We start from the raw sequence: 17863 nt of genomic DNA, 5'->3' as shown, positions 1-17863 counted from the left end.
TGGGATGGTGAGGGAGAAAGGAAGGTGCAGAGAGAGGTTGGGTGTAAGAAGCAGGATTCTAGAAAGGTTAAGACAGGATAGATAGAAGGACTAAAATCACAGAGGTGGAGAGAAAGCAAACTGGTCTTTTCACTATGAAGAAGAGTGAAGAGATGGGGAAAGGCTGTGCATGAGAGACTAGGAGCAGAGGATGAGAGCAGTCACCTACTGTGAGGGGTGACTGTTCTCAGGGGTATGCAAGAATGTGCAAATTTTCCGTCCTCCTGCCATCACTCTTGACTTTGTAAGGGTTTACTCCTCCATGTGACTAGAAAGGTCACTCCTTCTCAGGCCACACCCATGGCCTCAGATCCCATCTGCAGCCTCTTGACACCAGAGTACAGTCTGGCATGGAAGCCACAGGGATTCTGGGAGATGCAATTTCATTCTCATATACCGTTGTGTGGCCATTGCTGTAAACACAGATTTTCAACTTTTACTAAGAGCACAACTGGTAATGTTTTTTTTTTTTTGAGACAGAGTCTCACTCTGTTGCCCAGGCTGTAGTGCAGTGGTGCTATCTCCGCTCACTGCCTGGCTAATTTTTGCTTTTTTAGTACAGATGGGGTTTCACTCTGTTGGCCAGGCAGTCTTGAACTCCTGGCCTTAGGTGATCCACCTACCTTGGCCTCCCAAAGTGTTGGGATTATAGGCTCACACACAGGCGTGTGAGCCACCACGCCTGGCCACAACTGGTAATTTAATGAGTAAAATTCTCCAACAAAGTTATTCAGATAATATATTCTCTCATTTGATCACTGCACCTCATGAAGCTTATTAAAAAGTTTTCCAAATTTGATATGTACTCCCACCTGAGTCCTGCTGCAGTGAAAGTGTATATGGGAAGCTTAGCTGGGATACATTTTAGAATTGGAGGAGGCCCAATGTGTCTATCAGGTAATACCGCAGCACACTGACCAAAGTAGATTTAGATGATTTATTATTTGCTTATGTTTCATATTCATCGTCAAAGACTTAGAAAAGTGCCAGTGCATTTATTCCAGGTATTTTCATTTTAGAAAATGAGGAAGTTTATTTAATCATGAACTAAAAAGGACAAGCCAGCTGTGCTATTTTTACCTGAAAGGAATAGGCTATGTAGTCACAGTGCTACAGTAAACGATTTTAGCTCAGGTCTGCAAGCAGCAGATGACAGCACATCACTTTCTTTTTATTCTTTATGTAGTCATGCAATTCCCACTGGAATATGTATGCAGATAGAGCCATAATCTCAGGTTTAATGCCATATAGGGCATTATCAGGTATTTAATTTATAAGTAATAAGAAATTCTGCAAATAAAGATATTTTTTGGCATTCTTTAATTGCAGGGTAACTGAAATGGCTAAAAAAATCCATAAAAAGTATTTACTATTTCATCTTACTATTATTTCTACAAAAGTTCTGTTTTTGTATCATGTTTATTTGAAATTATGTACCACAGATAAGACCAGAGGTAGAAAACAGCACACCAAACAACAAGCCTCAAACAAAACAGAACAAAACAAATAAGAAAACAGAACCACACATACTTACAAACTCTCCTGAACCAAGTATGTTCAAGAATTAATAAGTTGCACCCCTTACCCCTGTCCACTCACGAGGCTCTGGCAAAAGTCGTGCCTTTTAGCTTTTTACAGTCTAAGTATGCTCTCGGCACCTAATGAGCTTTTTAAAAGCCAGCTTAAAGTCTTCATTAAAACTTGTGTAGAGCAGAGGGTTGATCAGAGAATTAACATAACCGAGCCATGTCAGAAAGTCGGCCACTTCTGAGGACACGGTGTGGATGCTCAGACCCACAATCAACTCTTTGATGAAAAATGGCAGCCAGGACAAAATGAATGCACCCAGAATCAGCCCCAGGATGCGTGCTGCCTTCCGTTCCCTGGTGCTAGAGATCTGCTGGCGTTCTCCCGGGTGATCCAGATCATTGTCGAAGGGTGGGATCCTGATAGAGGCATGGAACTTTTCAAACTCTATGGTAGGGTCTGAGGTGGAGAAGTCAGACACACAGAAAGTCTGTGTAAGTTTACAACTTGCAAAAGAATTCTGGCTATCTGTGCTTCTGTTGCTTAAGTGCCGACTTGATCCCCTTTTCTGGTAAAGGCTCTTGGCTGCATGGTAAATCCGGTAATAGAGAATCAGTATCAAAGTCAAGGGGATATAAAACGCGCCCAGCGTGGAGTAAATGGTGTAGATGACATGGTCGTGCTGGATGGTGCACTGACTAGGGGGAGGGCTTAGGCGGCGGTGGCTCCTCCAGAACAGAGGGGGCATGGAGATGAAGATGGAGATAGTCCAGACAGTGAGGATCATCAGTGCGGCCCTTTTGGCTGTCCTCTTCCTGGCATATTCAATAGCATTGGTGATGGCCCAGTACCTGTCCAGGGCAATGACACAGAGGTGGAGGATGGAGCAGGTGCAGCAGGTCATGTCCACACTCAGCCACACCTCACAGAGGAAGTATCCAAGCTTCCAGCGGTCCATGACAATGTACATGATGCTCAGGGGCATGACGAGCACCGCCACCAGGAGGTCTGTCACGGCCAGAGAACAGATTAAGTAGTTTGCAGGCTGGTGGAGCTTCTTGGTGGTGCAGATGGCCATGATCACAGCCAAGTTCAGCAACGTGGTAAGGGTGGTGATGACCACCAGAGTCATGCAAATGAGCATCTTCTCAGTGATGGTCTTGGGTCTTACAGCCACGCTGGCTTCTGTCGTACAGTTTGTGATGTTCATGTTTCCCCTGTTTCAGTCTACACTGTGGAGAAGCTGTTGGTTACTTCCCTTCAGCTGGAAACTACTGAAGGTAGCCTTGAAGGTTTCTCACTTGTAAGGAGGCTATAATTTGTTCAGCTATGTGGTCTCTTGTGTTCCATTTTCTGTTGGTAAATGCCACAGCATTTCTTCTGAGTGAGGGTTCCTAGAAAATATTATGCTACTGGTTAATGAACGAGAAAGCCACACTTTTCCTGGAAAACATAAAAATAGTTTGATATTTATAAATTTGTTATACATTTTAATTTTCTCATTACTGTGCAACTTTAGTTCATCTTTACTTTATTCCTCAAAGGATACTTTTTTTTTTTTGAGACAGAGTCTTGCTCCATCACCAGGCTGCAGTGCACTGGCTCAATCTCGGCTCACTGCAACCTCCGCCTCCTGGGTTCAAGCGATTCTTCCGCCTCAGCCTACTGAGTAGCTAGGACCACAGGCGTGTGCCACCACACCCGGCTAAGTTTTGTATTTTTAGTAGAGATGGGGTTTTACCATGTTGGCCAGGATGGTTTCGATCTCTTGACCTCGTGATCCACCTGCCTCAGCCTCCCAAAGTGCTGGGATTACAGGCATGAGCCACTGGGCCCAGCCAAAGGATACTTTTTTGACTTGAGGGAAGTTTCAAGCCATTTTAATTTTTTAAATTATACTTTAAGTTCTGGGATACATGTACAGAATGTGCAGGTTTTTTACACAGGTATACATGTGCCATGGTGGTTTGCTGCACACATCAACCTGTCAACTACATTAGGTATTTCTCCTAATGCTCTCCCTCTCCCACTCCCCGACAGGCCCCAGTGTGTGATGTTCCCCTCCCTGTGTCCATGTGTTCTCATTGTTCAATTCCCACTTAGGAGTGAGAACATGCGGTGTTTGGTTTTCTGTTCCTGTGTCAGTTTGCTGAGAATGATTTCTCAGCAAATGATTCTGCTGAGAACAGTTTCCAGCTTCATCCATGTCCCTGCAAAGGACATGAACTCATCCTTTTTTATGGCTGCAAAGTATTCCATGGTGTATATGTGCCATATTTTCTTTATCCAGTCTATCATTGATGGGCATTTGGGTTGGTTCCAGGTCTTTGCTGTTGTGAATAGTGCTGCTATAAAGATACATGTGCATGTATCTTTATAGTAGAATGATTTATAATCCTTTGGGTATATACCCAATAATGGGATTGCTGGGTCAAATGATATTTCTAGTTCTAGATCCCTGAGGAATCACCACACTGTCTTCCACAATGGTTGAACTAATTTACATTCCCACCCACAGTGTAAAATCATTCCTGTTTCTCCACATCCTCTCCAGTATCTGTTGTTTCCTGATGTTTTAATAATTGCCATTCTAACTGGCCTGAGATGTTATCTCATTGTGGTTTTGATTTGCATTTCTCTAATGACAGTGATAATGAACTTTTTTTCATGTTCGTTGGCTCCATAAATGTATTTTTTTGAGAAGTGCCTGTTCATATCCTTCACCCACTTTTTGATGGGGTTGTGTGTTTTTTTCCTAAATTTGTTCAAACAATTTTTGACAAAAACATTGCAAAGTTTCAAATTTGCTTTGCTGTCCCAATTTCTTATTTATATTTATTCTTTTATACATGCTTATATATAAAAAAGCTTGGTTTTACATTTGAAAACATATTCATATGTAACCTTAAAAATTCTGGGACCATTATATTAAAGAAAAAAATCATATTGTTTATAATAAGCAGCTTTCAAATCAGATTTTAAACTTTTGCAGTAAATAGGCCAGGTGTGGTGGCTCACACCTGTAATGCCAGTACTTTGTGAGTTCAAGGTGGGCAGATCACACGAGGTCAGGAGTTTGAGATCAGCCTGACTAATATGGTGAAACTCCATCTTTACTAAAAGTACAAAAATTACCCAGGCTTAGTGGTGCCTGTAGTCCCAGCTGCTCAGGAGGTTGAGGCATGAGAATTACTTGAATTCAGGAGATGGAGGTTGCAGTGAGCCAACATCATGCCATGCCCTCCAGCCTGGGTGACAGAGTGAGACTCTGTCTCAAAAAAAAAAAAAAAAAAAAAAAAAAAAAGAAAAAGAAAGAAAGAAAGAAAAAGAAAAAAAAACCAAAAACAAAACGTTCATAGTAAACTTTAAACTCCAAAGGTATATAGTGTCACAATGGTATCGCACAACTTCGTCTAAATTATTTCTGACATTTTATGCATTCTACTGTGTATTTCTTTGGAAAAAAGCATATAACATTATGTTGATATCTGTGGAAAATGGTTCTCTTTGTAATACAATAAATCAACTGTGAAACAGCATCACCACTAAGCTCAAAGATGTCTATATTAAAAAAAAAAATATTTGTTTCAGTTAACATTTGTGGCTGGCCTCCCTCCCCTCCCCTCCCCTCCCCTCCTTCTTTCCTCCTCCTCTTTCTCTTTCATTTTTTTTTCTTCTTCTTCCTCCTTTCTCCTCCTTCTCCTCTCCTTTCTCCTCCTCCTCCTCCTTCTTTTCTTCTTCTTCCTCCTCCTCCTCCTCTTCCTATCTCCCTCTCCTCTCTCTTCTCCTTCTGCTCTGCTCTTTTCTTTCTTTCTCTCTCTCTCGCCCCCACTTCTCTCTCCCCACCCCACCATAGCTGTGATTAAGCTGGTCTGTCAATCTGCTAGTACCATTTTTACAGAAATATAAAGTCAAACATAAATGTTATTCATGAAAACACAACAATCAGTACATGGAAATCATCAAAATTACATGGAAATATTCACAGTTCATGGCTGCTGGGTAGAGGCTGATCAAATCATCTGATTTGACTCCATGGGATTGGTCCCAGAAGACTTCAAAGAAACTTTAGCAGTTTTTAAGAAGGGATATAGATTGATGCCCATAAGGCTTAACAAACACAGTAATTTCAGCAAAGGATCAGGGCAGGAGCAGGTGAGGCACATGTGGAAGAGGGTGTGGATTTTGGAGGGAGTCTTTGCGTGGTTTGAAGATAGGTGGAAGGAATAAAAATCTGCAGTCTGTGGATGAGATCTAGCCCAGTTTTTTTTTTTTTTTTTGAGACGGAGTTTCACTTTTGTTACCCAGGCTGGAGTGCAATGGCGCGATCTCGGCTCACCGCAACCTCCGCCTCCTGGGTTCAGGCAATTCTCCTGCCTCAGCCTCCTGAGTAGCTGGGACTACAGGCACGCGCCACCATGCCCAGCTAATTTTTTGTATTTTTAGTAGAGACAGGGTTTCACCATGTTGACCAAGATGGTCTCGATCTGTTGACCTCGTGATCCATATGCCTCGGCCTCCCAAAGTGCTGGGATTACAGGCTTGAGCCACCATGCCCAGCCTAGCCCAGTTTTAATTTGCTCATAGCGCAAAAACCAAGAAGAGGGAGAGATAGGCACCATTTAGCCTTCAGATACAGAAAGTCAAAGAAAACAAGTTCACTGAAGACTATAAATGTGTCAATTGTTTTTGAGACAGTTTGTATCTTTCTGTCATTAAATGATATTCTTTTAGCCTCTCTGTTTCTTTATGCACTCACAGCATTTCTGTGACTGTACCTACTATTCAATGACTCTTATATTTCTCTAGTTCTTCCGTGGGGCTGGTCCTATGAACAACCGCCTATCTTTTGTAGACTGAATATTTTCTTCTCTACTGGTACCTTTCCTTACTTTTTACAGACAGGTTAAACTTGCATTTGTGTCTGAGATAGGCTGTAAAATTGAAGGATTGTGGGCTTTGGAATCAGACAGACCTGGGTTCAGATTCCAGTGGTGCTATCTACTAGCTGCTTGGACCAAGCCCTCTTCATTCTTCCCTGTGTTTCATGGTTAACATTTCTTCACGTTGACCTCTTTCTCTCTAATTGAGTGAAAAAAGTTGTGTTTGTTTTTGTGCATGTACTAGTCCTTGGTTATGTTTTTCTTGGGTTCTTGAGATTTGTTGGGTAGAGTGGTTCTCAGTAAAAAGGCTTTTCCATTCTGGTTGTAAGATTGAGAGTATAGAGAATAGCATTGAAAAGGAAAAGAAAACTTCAGAAATTTCAATTTATAGTAGAGGTAATTAGCAAATGTAGTTATTCTGAAAGCATGTGGTTTAAAAACATCAGAAATAATTCAGCGTTATAGATCTTTTAAATCTGCTCTATTTATCTGGGCTCCCACAACTCCTACTTGTCATTCTCTCTGGTGACATTTTCTTCCTAATTTTGTGACTTTATTTATTATTATTATTATTATTTTTTCATTAATGAGTCTTTTTGTTGTCTTTTTTTAAATCAAAGGTCCCTTAGTGGTCCTGCTTCCATGAGTAGCAGTGACCAGGGGAAAAGGGAGAGGAACCAGCGGGCACAGGGAGGGGTCATCTCCACAACATTCCATTTATACACAGAACTAAACAGACAAGCACAGAGTCACTATTGCGGTTAGAAGTTGGCAGCATGGGAAGGGGGAGGAACAACTGGGGATTGGGGATGTTGTTAAAAAAAATACAGGCTCCCCCCACAACTGAGGCCTCAGGGGAATTTGGTCTGCTTCAACCCAAGAGGAATCAGAAGATCAAAAGCAGTTTGGGAAGGCCAGAACTGTCAGGAATGGAGGGAGGAGGAATATCCAGGGGGTGGGGAGTCCGTTTGGCAACTGGGGTGAGGGGATTGCCCTCCCCCTGCTGGGATCCCCCCAGCCCCTCTGGTCTGGCAGGAAGGGGGCAGCCTGCAACCCCCAAGGGCAGGTGTGGGGCTGCCAGATGCTCCAGGCAGGGGGCCAGAAGGGGCTCACAAAGGCTTGCCCTCCAGGGAGATGACAGCACTGCCCCCCAGCTTCTCTCCCAGGGTGCAGCGGTCCTTGACCTCCTCGTAGCAGTTTGCTTGCAATTCATGCTTGATCCCTGTCAGCTTCTTCTTGATGGCATCCTTGGAGCTGGCATAGATCATTTTGCTCTTAAGGGGCGCAGACTCAGGAGCCCAGAAGATAAACACCAGGTCCTCCTTCTTGCTCTCCTTGGTCTCATAGGTTGCATCATAAAGGGCGTAGCGGCAGTCCTTATCTGGCAGCATCTTCACAAAGGTGGTGTAGGGGTCATCCACAGTTTGGCCCACATCGCCCACCAGGATCTCCTTGCCCTCCTCCAGGATGATGTTCTTCTTGTCCTCACTCAGGCAGAAGAGCACAGCCTTCTTGCGCTTCTTTACCTCCTCTGGCATTGAAGACTTACGCACCTTCATGTCATTAAACACCTTGATGACTCCATCAGAGACAGCCACACCAGAGGCCATGTTTCCGGAAGCGAAAAGGAGAGGGCACGGAAAACTGCAGAAGAAGAGTGCTGCAGCCGCTGCCGGGACCCGACTGAACCTATTTTGTGACTTTATTATTTTATTTGCTGCAGCAAATTATACATTTTCTAGTGGGTGAGATATATGCCTGATTCACATTTTGAATTACTTCTAGTCAGATTAGTAAAAACTGCAGGTTGGGGACTACTTTTTTAGCTCTTAACATGACTTACTGGTTTATTTTGTGCCCAAGACTTTCAGAGTGGCAGTTAATTTTTTTTTTTTTGAGACAGAGTTTCTCTCTTGTTACCCAGGCTGGAGTGCAATGGCACTATCTCAGCTCACTGCAACCTCTGCCTCCTGGGTTCAGGCAATTCTCCTGCCTCAGCCTCCTGAGTAGCTGGGATTACAGGCACGCACCACCATGCCCAGCTTATTTTTTGTATCTTTAGTAGAGATGGGGTTTCACCATTTTGACCAGGATGGTCTCGATCTCTTGACCTTGTGATCCACCAGCCTCAGCCTCCCAAAGTGCTGGGGAGTTAAATTTTGTATCCCTGTGTCGTCAGTTGCCCCAAACTCCTGCACACATCTGGCTTGCTGTCTTCCATCCTTTTTCATTTAACAAATATATTTTGAAGTTCGTCCCATAATAACACATATAACACATGCTTTTGAATGGCTGGGTGAGATTAAGCCCAGGAAGACCTAACTACAGAGCAATTATAGATTTACCTATTCTGAGAACTGGGCCCTGGAGCTCTTCACTGTTTTTGAGATAGGGTCTCTGTTGCATGTTGGAATGCAGTGGCACAATCATGGCTCACGGAAGCCTCCACCTTCTCAGGCTCAGGTGATCAACTCAACTTAACCTCCCAAGTATCTGGAACTGCAGGCACACACAACCGCACCCAGTTAGTTTTTATTTATTTATTTTTTGTAGAGATGGGTTTCACCGTGTTGCCCAGGCTGATGTTGAACTCCTGAGCTCAAGTGACCAGCCCTCCTTGACCTCTCAAAGTGCTGGGATTATAGGTACAAATCATTACACCTGGCCTCTTTTTAAAGGTCAGGTTGCTTAGAAGGAACCAGCAAAGCAGCCAGAGAATAACAACTATTGAGGTGGAAGAGAATGATGAGAAGTCATTTTATTCCAAGACCGAGTGAAGAGAACTTATTAAGCTGCATAAATACTGCTGATGAGTCAAGGGTGATGGGGACTTGATCACTGCGCTAGGCAAGAGGAGAATATCCATGGCCTTGACAAGGACAATTTGGTGAAGCAGTGAATATAAAAGGCTGAAGGTAGGGGTTTTCAAGAAAGAATTGGAGGAGATAAAATAGAAAGTAAATAAGAATGATTCTTTCAAGTACTTTGCTTAAATGGGGAGTAGAGAGTAATAGCTATGGAGAAGAAGTGAGAGGAAGTTTTTTTCTTTTAAAGAAGAGATATCATCTTTTTTAGCTAGGCTATTTACAGTTTTCTTTGCTGTTATGCTCAGAGTCCTTTCTATTGGGACAGAGCATATTTGGAGTGAGTGAAATGTAAAGGAGGAAGAAAAAAGCAGTAATAGGGGAGGCTGATGAGAGTGGTTAGTGGGGCCTGGGGACATCAGACGAGTAGAGTTCCTTGAGCAATTTTAGGGTTCATGTGGGGTCTGAAGATGTCAAAGATAATAGCCATACTCAGGAAATGACTCAACCTTAATTGTCTTGGGTTTCTTTAATTCTCAAGAAAATAACGCATGGTTTTCTAACCACTACCAACTCCTTAGTGGTTTTCTAACTATTACCTTAACCACTACCAGTTACATTGTATGATTTCTAAGTAGAACACAGCTGGTTAAATAGCACCTGGGAATCTCCTAAGCCTCTTCAGCTTTTCACATAGTGTGAGATGAGGGGCTATCACACTCAGCTCAAAATACATTCTGCAGAACAAAGCCAGGTACTAATATCAACACGCCAAACTTTTATTAGTCCACCAGAATGGAACATTAACTGCAATAATCAGAGCTAAAAGTGGATACATCCTATGAGGGGTTGATGGAGGACATTTTTGGGGATTTGTAACTTTAAATTTCCACTTTATTGTGATATAAAAAAAAATCATGAAGTCCAAGGCCATATTTAAATGGTTTTTCATCAAAATTACAAATAGGAGAGAATTACTCTAAACCAAACTGGTTAGTGCACGCTGCTCCTTATTTCCTGAGATACTCTAGAGTCCCTGCTTTATACCATCCCAGTGAAGATCAGAGCGCCAGGGAGATGAGGTCATAGGAATAAGAGATGTTAAGGCCAACTTTGGCATACTATTCTTCAGAGGCTTTGTCCTTTGCAGCAGATGAAGAAGGACAAGAATGTCTTCCTCATCCAAGAAGAGTTTCCCAAGCACCTAAGCATTATCAAGAAAGAGGGGTTAGCTAGCACCTGCTCATCTTAAAAAGTCTCTTAAGAGGGTTTTATATTTTGGATCTGTTTTCTCCATTAGAAAACTGACATTCACTTCATAAGTCCTGATTTACTTTAACCTAAAAAGTGTGCCTGAGTCAGTGGTTTTGGAGAGGAAGCTTGGAGTGGTGGCTACACACACGGGCTCTGAGTGCTGGCTCTGCCACTTGTAACAGCTGCAGTGTAATTCTAAGCAAGTTCTTTAACCTTAGCCTGCTTCAATTTCCTCTTCTTTAAGTCAGGAATAACGATACCTTTCTCTAAGGTTAAGATAATGTGAAGATGAAATATGTTAATACATGTAGGAGCTGAGCACTATGAGCTATGTAAGTGTTTGTGGTTGTTATATGAATTTTCCCTGTGTTTTTGCATTGGGTAATGGAGACAAATTTCATCCCACAAACTCTGATGTGTAATAAAAGCCTATTAAAAAATAAGTCAACTAAATTTCTTTCTTTCTTTTCCTTTTCTTTCCAACTTTTATTTTAGGTTTTAAGGGTACAAGCGTGGATTTGTTCCATGGGTAAACTACGTGTTGCAGGGTTTGGTGTACAGATTATTTCACCACCTAGGTAATAAGCATAGTACTCAAAAGGTGGTGTTTTTCAAACCTCACCCTCCACCTACCCTCTCTCCCTATGTAGGCCGTGATGTCTATTGCTTCCTTCTTTGTGTTCATGTGTTATACAAATTTATAACTGGGAGCTAACTATAGCTCCCAGTTATAAGTGAGAACATGTGTCAACCTAATTGCTGCCTCTAAGCTTCTCACTTCTCATGCTTCAGATTTTCTCTAACTCTGGCCACACCCCCAAGTCTCTGGAGGATTATTCAGGGCCAAGACATTGAGGTTTGGTTGGGAAGAGGGTTTTCAGGTGTTGCATGTACAGAGAAAGTCTCTGGTAAGATATTTTCTTTCCACTACTCCTACAGTGTTCTTTCAGATCCAAACTGCCTCCCTAACATGCTTAGGAGATGTCTTCAGGTTGGGAACTCCATGCCTAGGCCCTAAGTCCCTAGCCACACCATGCATTTATTCCTTTAAAAAATATTATAGACTCTAGAAGGGCCTTCCAGAACTTCTGGCCCAAGTCTTGGACCCAGGATATTTTCTGTTCCTCCATTTTGGGGTTGTTGGTATATAGACCATGGGGGAAATTTCTTCCTTCCACTTTTTTTTCTAACCCTTTCAGTCACCTACTAAAAGCTCTCTTTTCTTTCTTTGCTCATTTACAAATCTTTTATTAATAGATCTTCTATGGGCTTGGCTTTTGAGAACATAAATAGGAATTACTGTCTGATACTTCTGCTTTCTGAAATATCTGTGAGGTAAGGAAGTGTAAACCAGGCCACATGCTTGACTGAGGGAAAGGGAAAAAGTAGAAAATTGCATCCAGCTAGACATGTAGCATTGCTTGTGGGCGTATTTCCCCTTTCCTAGCATTCATAGAGTTATCTGAAATACAGGACAAATATCCATAACACAAAGTTTTGCTAAGACTTTGAATTACCAGAAAATACTACATAACATCTCAACCATTAAAAGTATAACATGCTGGTAGGCCTGGAGCATTCCTGATCAACTCATTTACTTTGCATTTATCACCATCATTTAGAGGATATTTTCCTGAACTGCTTTGAAGGACCCCAGGGTATACTTGGCCTTTCTCTATTTAGTTCCCAGCATTTTCCCAGTTAAACTATGTAAGTCCTGATTTCCGCCCCTTTCTAGACATTTCCAGATGCCACTTCCCTTTGATAAGTCATTCTCTCTTGCTGTAACATTTCTGTTTTGCACATGGCCTCTAAACTCAGCTAGGAAAACTGCCCTCATTTCTGTCAGCTCAGCCACCCTCTCTCCTTCAGCATTTCCTGACTCCACATGATGTGCTGAGCTGTGATTGCTTTACCTCTTGCCTACCAAAAATTCAGAGGTCACATGGTAGTATTGCAAATGGAGTTGAAACTGCCTAAAGTCAATGTATTAAAAGTTTAAGTATCTTAGACCAGTAACTACTTTAAAGAAATGACAGAGAATCACGAAACATGTTAAACTACCTTATGATTATGCAACCATTGGAATCCCAAGTATAAGAAAATTCATGGGTTAAATCACCCAGTTTCTTCAAAAATAAATTGCAGAGACAAGGAGGGGGATGAGAAGTACAGCATATAGACTAAAAGGAACTTAAAAGACACATACAAATAAAAACAAGCAAACCAAAACTATCATTATGTACTTGAGTGATATAACTTTCAGGGAAGCTTAAACATAAGGAGAATGGTTATTTGTAGAGGGCGAGACATGATTGTGACTGAAACATAGCTTCTGTGTTTGGCCAAGTCCTATTTCTTGATCTGGATGGTGGTTAGCAAGGGTGATCATCTTATAATATTTTAAAAAACTATACATTTATTTTAACAGGTTTAAAAGATGGTTTTTTTTTTTTTTTTTTTTTTTGAGACAGACTCTCACTCTGTTGCCAGGCGCCAGGCTGGAGTGCAGTGGCGCGATCTCGGCTCACTGCAACCTCCGCCTCCCGCATTCAAGCAATTCTCCTGCCTCAGCCTCCTGAATAGCTGGGACTGCAGGCGCACACCACCACGCCCAGCTAAATTTTTTTTTTTTTTTTTTTTTTTTTTTTAGTAGAGACGGGGTTTCACCATGTTGGCGAGGATGGTCTCAATCTCTTGACCTTGTGGTCCGCCTGCCTCGGCCTCCCAAAGTGCTGGGATTACAGGCTTGAGCCACCGTGCCTGGCCAAAAGATGCTCTTAAATGTAAGTAATAATTTAGCTTGTAATTCTGTTTCATGTGTTAATTAGCAAGCTGCATTTTACACTCTAGGATCAGTGCCTGTGAACTTAATTATGAAGGACCTCTTGTTTCTAGAAAGAGTCAACACTCACCTTTCCCCACAGGGAATGGCTGCTCGTGGACATTTATGTATATGGCATGCTCAGTTAATTTTTAATTTCATCAATTTAGCTAATCTACTGGTTTTCAATAACTGTTATTTCACCATAAATATTCTTTCATCTCTTCTTTGATTGCTCTCATTTAGCCCAAATTGCTTCCAATCATTTAAAGAAGTCTTCAATACGTACCAAGTTCTTCTTTTTTATTTTAGGAATGGCACTTTGCCCTCACATTACTAATTTTATCTTTCTGTTTGTTAAATTTACTTCCTCAGCCTTTGGAAATACTTTTCTTTGACTCTCCATGGAAAAGGAAGGGTAGATACTCTGTTTCCCAGTGAGATCTTCATCAGAAGCATTGGGAAGATGTAGAGGAGATACTGCAGTGTTGGATTCTTTATTCCCTTTTTCTTTTAATTTAAAGTGTGATTGGAACATGACGTGATTATTACAAGGTTATTATATTCATAATAACAAGAAAACATTACCATTTTATAAATTCAAACAAAGTGCATAGAGTTTTAGGATATGTTTTATATACTCTGGATATAAGTCTTTAGTTGTCACAATGTTTTGAGAACACTTCTACCATTATGTGATTTGCCTTTGTATTTTTAAATGTTGCTTTTTGACAAGCAGAATAATTTAATTTTTTTTTTGAGGCAGAGTCTCACTCTTTCACCCAGGCTGGAGTGTAGTGGCATGATCTCTGCTCACTGCAACCTCCACCTTCCAGTCTCAAGCGATCCTCCTGCCTGAGCCTCCCGAGTAGCTGGGACCACAAATATATGCCACCACTTCTGGCTAATTTTTGTTATCTTTTGTAGATAAGGGGTTTCACCGTGTTGCCCAGGCTGGTTTTGAACTCCTAGCTCAAGTGATCCACCCACCTCGGCCTCCCACAGTATTGGGATAACAGGTGTGAGCTACCATGCCCAGCCAGAAGAGTTTAATTTAAAAAAATTTTTAATTTTTTTGTTGGTACATTGTAGGTATACATATTTATGGGGTACATGAGATGTTTTGATACAGACATACAATGAGTGATCATCACACCAAGGTAACTGGGGTATCCAATAAATACCTCAGCATTTATTTTTGCTTTGTGTTATAAAAAGTCCAATTATACTCTTTCAGTTATTTTAAAATGTACAATGAATAACTGTTGACTATAGTCACCATGTTGTGATATCAAATGCAAGGTCTTATTTATTCTATTGAACTATATTTTTGTGCCCATTAACCATCCCCATTCTCTCCACCCCTGCAGCTATCCTTCCCAGCCTTTGGTAACCATTGTTCTACATTCTGTCTACATAAATTGTTTTAACTTTTAACTCTTACATAAGTGAGAATGTGTGAAGTTTGTCTTTCTGTGCCTGGCTTATTTCACTGAACATAATGATCTCCAGTTCCATTCATGTTGTTGAAAATGACAGGATCTCATTTTTTTAAAATGGTTGAACAGTACTTGATTATACATATATACCACATTTTCTCTTTTTTGAATTTTTATATTTTAAGTTCCAGGGTACGTGTGCAGGATGTGCAGGTTTGTTACATAGGTAAATGTGTGCCATGGTGATTTGCTGCACCTATCAACCCATCATCTAGTTTTAAATCCCACAGGCATTAGCTATTTTACTTTTCTTTTTTTTAAAAAGAAAGAAAGGAAGAAAAAGAAAAGAAGAAAAAGAGAGAGAAAGAAAGAAAGAAAAGAACAAAAGAGAGAAAGAAAGAGGAAGAGAAAGAGGGAGACAAATGGGAATCTTGCTCTATTGCCCAGATTAGAATGCAGTCTAAAAATGGGTATTAAAAACCTCTTTTATGCCAATAAATGTGCTTAACAATGGAGACAGGAAGGAATAAGGGAGGAAAATAACAAACAAGCAGCCAGCCAATATTTCATGGAAACCCGTGAAATGCTATGCAATTACTGAGGAGTGATTTACTTCCAATTTTGTGGTCACTTTTAGAATAGGTATGATGTGAGACTGAGAAAAATGTATGTTTTATGGATTTGGGGTGGAGAGTTCTATAAATGATTATTAAGTTTACTTATTACAGGTCTGAGTTCAAGTCCTAGATATCCTTGTTAATTTTCTGTCTTGTTAATCTGTCTAATATTGACAATGTAGTGTTAAAGTCTCCCACTATTATTATGTGGGACTCTAAGTCTCTTTGTAAGTCATTAAGAACTTGCCTTATGTAACTGGGTGCTCCTGTATTGGGTCTGTATATATTTAGGATCGTTAGCTCTTCTTGTTGTATCGATCCTTTTACCATTATGGAATGTCTTTCTTTTTCTCTTTTGATCTTTGTTGGTTTAAAGTCTATTTTATCAGAGACGAGAATTGCTACTCCTGCTTTTTTTTTTCTCTCCATTTGGTTGGTAAATCTTCCTCCATTTCTTTATTTTGAGTCTTTGTGTATCCTTGCATGTGAGATGGGTCTGGATGCAGCATACCAATGGGTTTTAGCTTTTTATCCAATTTGCCTGTCTGTGTCTTTTGATTGGGGAATTTAGTCCATTTAAATTTGGGATTGATGTTGATATATATGAGTTTAATACTGCCATTTAATGCTGGCTGGCTGTTTTGCCCATTAGTTGATGTAAATTCTTCATTATGGTGATGCTCTTTATCTTTTGGTATGTTTTTGGAATGGCTGATACTAGTTGTTCTTTTCTATGTGTAACGCTTCTTTCAGAAGCTTTTGTAAAGCAGGACTGGTGGTGATGAAATCTCTGAGTTCTTGCTTGTTCACAAAAAATTTTATTTTTCCTTCACTTACGAAGCTTAGTTTGGCTGGGTATGAAATTCTGGATTGAAAGTTCTTTTCTTTAAGGATGTTGAATATTGGCCCCCACTCTCTTCTGGCTTGTAGGGTTTCTGCTGAGAGATCTGCTGTGAGTCTGATGGACTTCCCTTTGTGGGTAACCTGACCTTTTTCTCTGGCTGCCCTTCGTATTTTCTCCTTCATTTAAATCCTGGTGAATCTAACGATTACGTGCCTTGGTGTTGCTCTTCTTGCAGAATATCTTTGTGGTATTCTCTGTATTATCTGGAGTTGAGTATTGTCCCGCCTTGGTAGGCTGGGAAAGTTTTCCTGGATAATATCCCGAAGAGTATTTTCCAGCTTGGATTCATTCTCTTCATCACATTCAGGTACACCTATCAAACGTAAATTAAGTCTTTTCACATAGTCCCATATTTCTTGGAGATTTTGATCATTCATTTTTAGCCTTTTTTCTCTAACCTTGTCTTCTTGTTTTATTTCGTTAAGTTGGTCTTCAACCTCTGATATCCTTTCTTCTGCTTCATCAATTCGACTGTTAAAACTTGAGCATACTTCGTGAAGTTCTTGTATTGTGTTTTTCAGCTCTATTAATTCACTTATATTCCTCTCTAAATTGACTATTCTTGTTAGCATTTTGTCAAACCCTTTTTCAACATTCTCAGTTTCTTTGCATTGGGTTAGAACATGTTCTTTTAGCTCACAGGAGTTTCTTATTATCTACCTTCTAAAGCCTGATTCTGTCAACTCATCACACTCATTCTCCATCAGGCCTTGTTCCATTGCTGATGAGGAGCTGTGATCCCCTGTAGGAGGAGAGACATTCTGATTTCCGGTATTTTCAGCCTTTTTGTACTGGTTTCTTCCCATCTTTGTGGATTTACCCACCTGTCATCTTTGTAATTGCCAACTTTCAGATTGGGTCTCTGAGTGGACGTCCAGCTTGTTGGTGATGATGTTTTTTCTGTTTCTTAGTTTTCCTTCAGCGGACACCCCTTCCCCACAGAGCTGGACTTTCCTGGGTTCAACTGTGCTTGCTGTGAAACTCTCAATCTTCAGTGCTTCCAATTGCTGTTTTTTTTTGTGGGGGCACTGTTCCAGCTGAAACAGTAGTGTTGAGATTCATAGCGCTTTTCTGCCCAAAAATCTCCTGGTCTGGCTCCCCACTTCAGTCCCCGCTTCAATCAGCTGAATGGGCGACTCTGCCTTCCTGGAGCTCCAAACACCAACTTAAAGGGCACGCAGTCCTGTATACTTTGTACTGAGAACTGCCGTGCCGGCCAAAAGAGTCGCGCTGGTGACCTGTGGGGCTCCTCTGCTGGGAGTCTCCTGGGCCGTGGGCAACAAAAATTCATCTGGAAGTGTGGCATCCACTCACTCTCTGCACTTTCACTGGGAGCTACAATCCTGAGCTGCTGCTAATTGGCCATCTTGGATCTCTCTCGCAGTAGCTATTTTTTCTAATGGTTTCCCTGCCCCTGCTCCACCCCCTGGCAGGCCCTAGTGTGTGTTGTTACCTTCCCTGTGTCCATGTGTTCTCATTGTTCAGCTCCCACTTATATGTGGGAACATGTGGTGTTTGGTTCTCTGTTCCTGGGTTTGTTTGCAGAGGATGATGGCTTCCAGCTCCATCCAA

At 41.2% G+C, this 17863-nt stretch overlaps 1 protein-coding gene and 1 pseudogene across 1 annotated transcript in view; both read right to left on the bottom strand.

Annotated features, from left to right (window-relative positions):
* Positions 1-1046: 1046 nt before the first annotated feature.
* Positions 1047-17863, bottom strand: part of HTR1E (5-hydroxytryptamine receptor 1E) — a 111484-nt gene continuing 94667 nt past the window's right edge. Inside the window, exon 2 of the mRNA XM_035296292.3 lies at positions 1047-2960. Coding sequence (XP_035152183.1) covers positions 1679-2776 — 1098 coding nt within the window. The 5' untranslated portion in view covers positions 2777-2960 and the 3' untranslated portion in view covers positions 1047-1678. The remainder of the gene's footprint in view (positions 2961-17863) is intronic.
* Positions 7410-8077, bottom strand: LOC100388899 (cofilin 1 (non-muscle) pseudogene; annotated as a pseudogene).

The sequence above is a fragment of the Callithrix jacchus genome, chromosome 4 (assembly GCF_049354715.1).
Source record: "Callithrix jacchus isolate 240 chromosome 4, calJac240_pri, whole genome shotgun sequence".
Lineage (NCBI taxonomy): Eukaryota > Metazoa > Chordata > Mammalia > Primates > Cebidae > Callithrix > Callithrix jacchus.
This window is presented reverse-complemented; position numbering and strand designations above follow the sequence as displayed.